The following is a 7,695-nucleotide window of genomic DNA, read 5'->3' as shown; positions in this document are numbered from 1 at the left end:
GGGAGGCGCCTCAGAACGCGTTAAGCTGCGTCTGTCTCCCCAAGTGTTCTCGGGAGGGCACGAACCTTCTCGAATGTCTGTCCACACGAGCTGTCTCGCCAAAGGGCCCGGAGAGAGGAGTGCCGGGACCCTGCGCTGGAATGCGCCAGCGGGAGAGAGCGCCTCCCGCGCTCCCCTAACACTCTTCGTCTCGCCGATTGATAAGCTCAAAAGGGGAAGCCCTCACTCGATTTCGAGGTCACTTTGAGGTCTCGGAAATGGCTCATCTTCAATGTAACGCGGATGCACAGTACGATTCGAAGCTTCCTTACTAGATATGCGGATTGAGGAAATATGTTATAGACGAAAGTTACATGGGAGGCATATTTAAAATTATAGGAACAGCAGTGCCTCACCGTCCAACCTCCGCCGCCCGTCTCCATGTCACAGTAGACGTTCTGACCAAAGCGGCCGGCCGTGTTGTGGAACACGGTGTATATGCCACTCGTCTTCTGGCCGGCATCCAGCAGTTGAGCGCAGTGCCGAGGATGAAGAATGTCTGCGTGATCAAAGCGATTGAGCGCTGTACACCCTTGGCTGAAGGGGCAGACTGGGATAACAGTCGCGGAGAAGGGGCGCACCAGCAGCACCGGCATCCCGTACGCGCATACCGAAAAAGCTGCATCTTCTAGTGCGCAGCCATTTAGGCCATTTAGCTTTGATTTTCTGCACTACCATGTATGTGACCGCCTTTCCCTTTTTTTCGCACAGTAGATGCAAACTGGGCTTCCACGGTTAAACTTCTCTACGTATAATGCAAATGACCAACGTGGACAACTTGCGTTACCCGTCTGTTTGCGACATTCAAAGCCATTATCACCAGACATCCGAAATAGTCAAGCACTGAAGCCGGGTGCTGAGCACAGCAACCTGAAGAAGAGACATTTTGATTGTATTCAAACTCGAACTGCAGCTAGGCTATTTGTTTAATTTTATTGTTCATTAGACCGCAGCTCCAGGTTCATCAGGACGGTTCCAGAATTTCACCCCGAATGTATTTTCAGATCTGAGCGTGCAGGGTTAGGTTTATATATCATTTCTAAAAATAGGCTTGAGAACAACGAAGATGCGTCATTCATATCTTATCACTGATAAAGTTGTTTCTTTAGCTACAGGAGCTTTTGTGACAACCGCGTGGATGCCATTGCCACAGTCAATAGAAAACAAACGTTAACTCACCCCTGATGCGCCGGAGATGCCTCATAACCTCAATCGCAGCTCCCTCCGCCAGGTCGATAGCCGATCGCTCCCCCGCTGCTGGCAGCCCCAAGCTAGTCACACCCGTGAAGGCGAAGCATAGTACGATGCCCTCAACCATTTTCCTACTCTTCATTTTGCTTCAGATGCCAGTTCACAGCTACAAGAGAATATGAATCGTGCACATAGAATGCACTAAGAAAGTGCAGTTTACGCCATGTTTCTAAATATGCTGTTTTGTAAAAGGGAAGCAGAAATGAAGAAAGTCAGCGGGAAAAGAGGGAAAGGAGATGCGAAAATACCTTCATGGAAAGTTAATAAGCGCGGTACTTGCTGTGCAGACTTGTGTGATCTGGCAGCTTATCCACAGCTTATTCGAGCAATGCCCGCTACGAGTTAAAACGCTGAGAACCGCCGTGCTGGCCGATGCTTACGGTTTAAGTAGTCTCTTGCTCATGTACCGCGCAACACTAGGAGCACGAGGAGGTGCCTACGCGTCAGAGTAACTCGATCTATACGCGCAAAGCTGATGCAGAGCGCGAAGGTGTTCCTATCAATGTCTTTGGTCTTGCAAGGCCTTGAGCAGAAGGTACTGTGTACTGAAGCATGTTTGGACAGCGGTTGTAGCCGCTAGGCTTCCCGTTGCAGAACGGTCTTATAGGAAATAAAATTCTTTACTGAAGCTTTATCGCCTTTGTATAGAAGCACACTACACATTAGGTTTATCCCGTCCGGGTATATATGTTTGTTTCAGTTTCTCTGGTTTCGTTCATTCGTTAGTGATTAGCAAGGAGAAGCACGGATAATCGCACTTGCGCTGGCTCGCTGTCGAAAGCAAGAGATATACTTGCGCATGCTGGCGAGACTCCAAAACAAAGTCGTTGCACTCCCGCCATCGTGTGCAGGGCACCTTCCGGCTTCGTCTTTAGTTGACGAAGCAGTTTTTGTAGTTACCGGTCAACAGTACGGAGTCGCGGTAGCGCGTAGCGCATGTCCTGAACTTAAGTGAAAAGAAGTAAAAGTTCGTACCAATCCACGCAGATTTCTTCTGCCATGACGTTTTTCATTCCTTAAAAACACTGCTGTTTAATCTCTTCGCTGTTCTCAGTAGCACAAGATTCCGTACGAAAAATGTCTAGGAAGCGTGCTTTCAATGCACTCGAAAAAGCACTTATACTGCATGAGTGGTATCCACATGGAGGAAGGAAAACTCAGGAGAGGGCCTTCGTATTTCAAATGCATAGACGAAAATGTGGCGGAAGTGACGTCAAAAATTAGGCTTAAAAAGTCGGGCCACTAGCAACGTTGTCGTTGTTGCTATGAAAACTCGAGCCACTAGCAACGGCGTACGGCGGCTTTGCTGCATGCTATGGGCCTGAGTGTCCGAGTTTTTGTTGGTGGTGGTGGATGGGCTTTCGGCATGGTGTGTTCGGCCTGGCGTGTTCGGCCTTGCGTGTTGAAGTCTACATGCCTCGCGTCGGGACGTTACGCACGCATGTGGGATTGTTTACAAATGCGGCGAATAACCGCGCATTTGATATTTTGTTTGTAAAACTTTTACGCGGAGCGATCGATGCATTTAAATGAATCTCGCGAGAATTTGGTACTCCGGAACCGCGCTTCGACACGCCAAGAAGCGTTGATTATTTCGATCAGCGAACTTTCGCACCTCGCCAAACAGCACAGAGACATGAAGCCTCTCTCGGCGATGCTGAGCTGCGTTTCGATGACCACACGGCGTGCGTACGGTAGCCCTGAGGAGGACGGTGCGCTGCGCTAAGCTGCGCGCAATATCGTCTTTCTCGGCCTGGCGTCGAAAAATGTTAACCACACCTGCGCACTGGTCTGCATCTAGGTGCGTGTTTGTGGGGAGGGAGGTGTAGGAGTGTTGCGGCGAGCGGCGCTGTTCTGAGGTACCTTCTTTTACGAAGCGCTTGAACAACGTAGTGTCGGCGGGGTCCCTGTTCGTCATTCGCTGGCATCGGATCACAACGGCGCATTTCATACTAGCTGATCTTTTGCGAGCGATTTGTGCGTCGACATTTTACACTACCGACGTGTGTCGCGTCTGATTTAGTAAAAAGTGACACATTGCGTATTTTGCAGTGCCGGTATCCTACTGGTGCGGAAGTTTTGGTTGACAAGGATAGATTTGCTCCCAAGTGCAGGTATGAAAACAATCAGTAAGCAACTCTTGCGTTTGCTAAACCATATATAGACCTTTAAAATTTGCGCTGAGTCCTACAGCGACACTGCAACAGAATTTCTTTTGATATGTGCGTCTTCTGCTGCACATTTAAAACAAGATCGTAATGAAAATCTAACTCGAGGACTTTCCAGCTCATCAAGTGAATTTATTCGCATCAAATCTCTGAGCATTTTGTGCACATGCAACCACTGCAGAACACAGCGCTATTAGAAGCCTTCTGTAACAAGGGACGTCTTGGGATAGCGCTGCTGAGAGTACATATGCGCTATTTGATTCATGCGTCTTTATAATATGCAGTGCACATGCAATGTAGCTTATTTTTCACCTAGTTCCAAGCATGTCCGCCTATTTTCTGCTGGCTATAGTCTAATGAGTGTGGCCAGCATAACAGGGAAAGTCTTTGTCTTTCAACGCAATGGTTGTTTAATATATTCAACTGTCAAAGTAATGAATTAAGAGCACAAATTCCTATTGGTCAAAAACATTTATTAAGGTTCCCCGACCAACATAAGGAGCCACTGAACACATATGGAGTGCATTGCTATGATATCAGTATGTCACTATAAGCACTGGTACCCCACCCTGAAAGTAAAACAAATTTTTGGGGTAAAATATGCAAGCATGAATGTCGATTGTTTAGATATTTTTAGATATTCTTCTTTAGATATTCTGTTCAGGCCGCAAAGTGTTCATAAGAGTGGCCTGTAGACATTGTATAATTTCAAGGGAAAAACCTGCTACCATCTGCAAACACTGGATGCCATGCTGCTAACTCAGTTTAGAACTCTGCACTGCGTATTTTTGGTGCAGAGAGGCTATAAATAAGCACTAAAGTTAAATACGCAGTGTACCGTCATCTTACTAAACCAAACGATAGTGCAGAGTGAAAATATGTCTAGAAAAAAAATGTTTCAAACCTCGCGTACATGAATTCATTACTCTACATAAAAATAAGGGGTGGGGCGCATCCTCCACTTCGACAAAATAAATCTTGCTGCCACCTACAAACACAGGATGCCCTGCTACTAAAGCAAGAGACAGAAACCAAGCTTATGTATACAGGGAAAGGGAACGAATTAGCACTGTGATAAAATATGCGAAAGTTTTCAGACATGAGCAAAGCAATAAAGTGCACGCGCCTGGTTATATTCATCTCAATTGCTCGAAATGCTGCACAAGACTGTTAACGAAAGCCAAATGCTTCTTCCCTGGCTGTGGCGGTGCAGAGGATACAGCATTCAGCTGCTTAGCATGAGTTGGAAGTGTTATCTCAGCTTTGGCATTCACATTTCATTGGCGACAAAAAGCAAAAATGTTCATGTGCTGAGTGACATTGTTAAAGACCCCAGATGGGCGAGATAAATTGGTGGCAGGTGTTCAGTAAAGCATCTCTTATAGCTACAACACAGCCTCAGGGTATCAACTCCATGAAAAAAGGCTATTCACTAATTATATCAGCTTACACAACTGTGCATAGATTAAATGAGTTTCTTCAAAACACAAAGTGAACAAGGAAGGCTGTAGCCTCAGGGTTCTTGCCAGCATTTAGACAAGAGGGCTCGTCTTTGCCCACACTAAGACAAGTACTCTTGTGGAAACATTAAGCAAACAAGAGAAGGGGAATGAGGGGCTCGTTATAAATATGAAAGAAGCCAACAGCCACAGAAACCAAGGGGCACGGGGTATTTTCAATTTTTTTTATTTATTTATTTTGTGGTGTTGATCAATTTAGAATATTACTGAATATGTTACCGCTTAAAGCTAATTGATTAGAAAAGCAGAAGAAAAAAACAACCACATGCCGCCGGTGGGATCCGAACCCACGACCTCCGAATTACGCGTCCGGTGCTCTACCTGTGAGCTACGGCGACGGCTGTCAATTCTTCTGCCTTCGGGGGTATTTATGTTTACAAGTAACCTAACCTTGAGAGTGTTCATCAGCGCCACCCAAGTTCATAAGCGGCGGACGTGGAACGTCCTGAGTGACCGCAGGTGTGACGTAGAACGTCATCGAACGGAGAGGGTGGAAGCTGCGTGAGAACCCTCTTATGCTTCCTATGGCGTCAAGGCTGCCAGAACCGAGGCCCTCGCTAAGCAATTAGGCAAACAAGAGAAGGGGAATGAGGGGCTCGTTATAAATATGAAAGAAGGCAACAGCCGTTGGCACTCCCAAGAACCTTAAGGCTCTTTCCTCCCTTGTTCACTTCGCGATGATCACAGTCATGCCATACGCTAGCTGAAAAGAATGTACGAGTGTTCTCCAAGCATTCTCCAGCACAACACGCAAAGCACACATGCAAATATATGAAGAAAGCAATATACTTGGAATATAATAGCAAGATGTGCAAATTGGATAACATATCCTTCTTCAGGTTTAAACGAAGAACCAGAATAATTTGAAGACAGACAAACATGAATTTATTTGAAAACAAAAACTTACTGTGGAGTCGGTCTGGAGATTTATGCAAAATACAATTATACAATCATTTAACTGAGTAAGCTTCATGAAAACATTCGATAAACAATTGCTATCTAGATTTTGGTATGGTGCATGTACTCCTTGAGATGCCCCTATCAGCCACTGCTCAATCAATATCTAGCGCTAGCAAAGTAGGACGTTATACGAGGTATGATGCAAGTATTTGCATCGCGATGCTCCGTGCTGCACTATCAGCCCAAAGATTTCTTACTAATAGCCTTCTTAATGCTCCGCTTAATCACACACTCGGTACATTCATGCTGCACTTCAGTTCGATGTCACGCTTGTCTCTCACCAAGAGCGTAAGGATTGCACCCCACGTAAGTCGGACTAGATTCGACAACGCCGAGGTTGCACGGTCTCAGCCCACTTCCTTCGACGGAGCTCACTTTTCAACAAAGTGCGCAAGTGAACGCTAGGCAGCACGTTTTGCTTTGCGGAAGCAGATGAATCGCTGAAATGCTCACTTCAGAAACCGAAACTCGTGTACGCGACTTGCAGCGTGAAACAGTGAAGCTGGCTTATGAAACTCCACTGCCAAGTCACGGTCGCCTCAAAAGCACTCTGACGACGCAGCGAACGCAACTACGCACTACACTTGCAGAAGTTTCTCTTTCGAGCGACACGGCGCTACCCGAGCAGCGCGCGACCCCAGCCCCGAAACTAGGGTGACTAGAGGGCTTCTAGTCACCATACCGAAACTTGCCGTAGAAGGAAGAAAGCGAGGAGAGAGAAACAATGGAGGTGGAGAAGTGTGTCAACTTCCGGTTGCGAGGCGGTTTCACAAAAAGTGACGTCAGCGCCTTTCTTTAGTTTTTTCCTTCTTTCCTTCCTCCATGGATATCCATGGGTATCCATGAGCTTCTGTAGTATGACCGCGAGACTAGCCTACAGGCGATAGCGCTGCCGCTCCGCTAGTGTCGATCGGTAGCTGGCGGCACTCGCGAAAACTAATGCGGCGCCAGTTAGCTTCCACGTTTACGGTGGGTTCTTGGCCGAAGTAATCTAGCCATCTGTAGTAATCAGTTGGTGGTTTACCGCCTTTTTTTTAATTTTAAGCTGTGAGCATCTGTGAGCCTGGAAAGCCGGCGTCACCAGAGCCGAAGACTGCCCCGGCTGCATCGTGTCGTCAGTGCCTGAAAAGTCTCAGTCACACCACCAGCGGAGGCCTTGCGTAGGTTGAGAGAGCAGAAGTATTCCACTTCTCGCGGAGAACACTAGGAGCGCTGTGAGTGAGTGTGACGTCATCATTCGTCTTTGAGAAAGCAGTGCCAAAGGTTTTCATTGCGCACGGGACCTCTAGGAGCAGTGAGGAGTGATGTCGCATTGTAGATGGTTAGTGCAAGCGCTAGTGTTGTCTAGCGTTTGTGTTGTTTTCTCTCCCTTCGGCCCTCTCGTCCAGCGCTACTACTATGTTCTCTCTCTCTAAACACCAAGTGGCCCCGCTTTCTTCCTTAAATGGGGATAATGTATAGGACGGGCGCTATCACATTCATTTTGTTTAAATTGAGAATATTCTTCTATCGGATATTGTTATAATTTTCTAAAACGCTAAAATATCAGGTTCAGATAAACTTGTATTTGCTGTACCAAAATAGCGAAAGGGCCGCCTACAATTAGGATATCAGCTCCATTGGCACATCAGGCCCAATAACGGATCACTTGAACAGTCTGCGTTTTCGACTCTATATATGTACTCAGGATAGACGCTTCACCTCTGTAGTGGGTGCGTCTAACAGAAGAAATCATGGACACTACGCAAACGTGTGGG

At 46.8% G+C, this 7,695-nt stretch overlaps 1 protein-coding gene across 1 annotated transcript in view; it reads right to left on the bottom strand.

Moving 5' to 3' along the window:
• The window catches only part of LOC149363034 (techylectin-5A-like), a 61,621-nt gene extending 60,249 nt beyond the window's left edge, over positions 1–1,372 (bottom strand). The window contains exons 1-2 of the mRNA XM_089573336.1: positions 1,219–1,372; positions 396–538 (exon numbers count right to left, since the gene is read on the bottom strand). Coding sequence (XP_089429462.1) covers positions 396–538; positions 1,219–1,372 — 297 coding nt within the window. The remainder of the gene's footprint in view (positions 1–395; positions 539–1,218) is intronic.
• Between the last annotated feature and the right edge of the window lie 6,323 nt (positions 1,373–7,695).

Source organism: Amblyomma mixtum, chromosome 2, assembly GCF_055824585.1.
Source record: "Amblyomma mixtum isolate Tamu chromosome 2, ASM5582458v1, whole genome shotgun sequence".
Taxonomy (NCBI): Eukaryota; Metazoa; Arthropoda; class Arachnida; order Ixodida; family Ixodidae; genus Amblyomma; species Amblyomma mixtum.
Note: the sequence above shows the minus strand (reverse complement) of the source record. Positions and strands in the feature narration are given on the sequence as shown.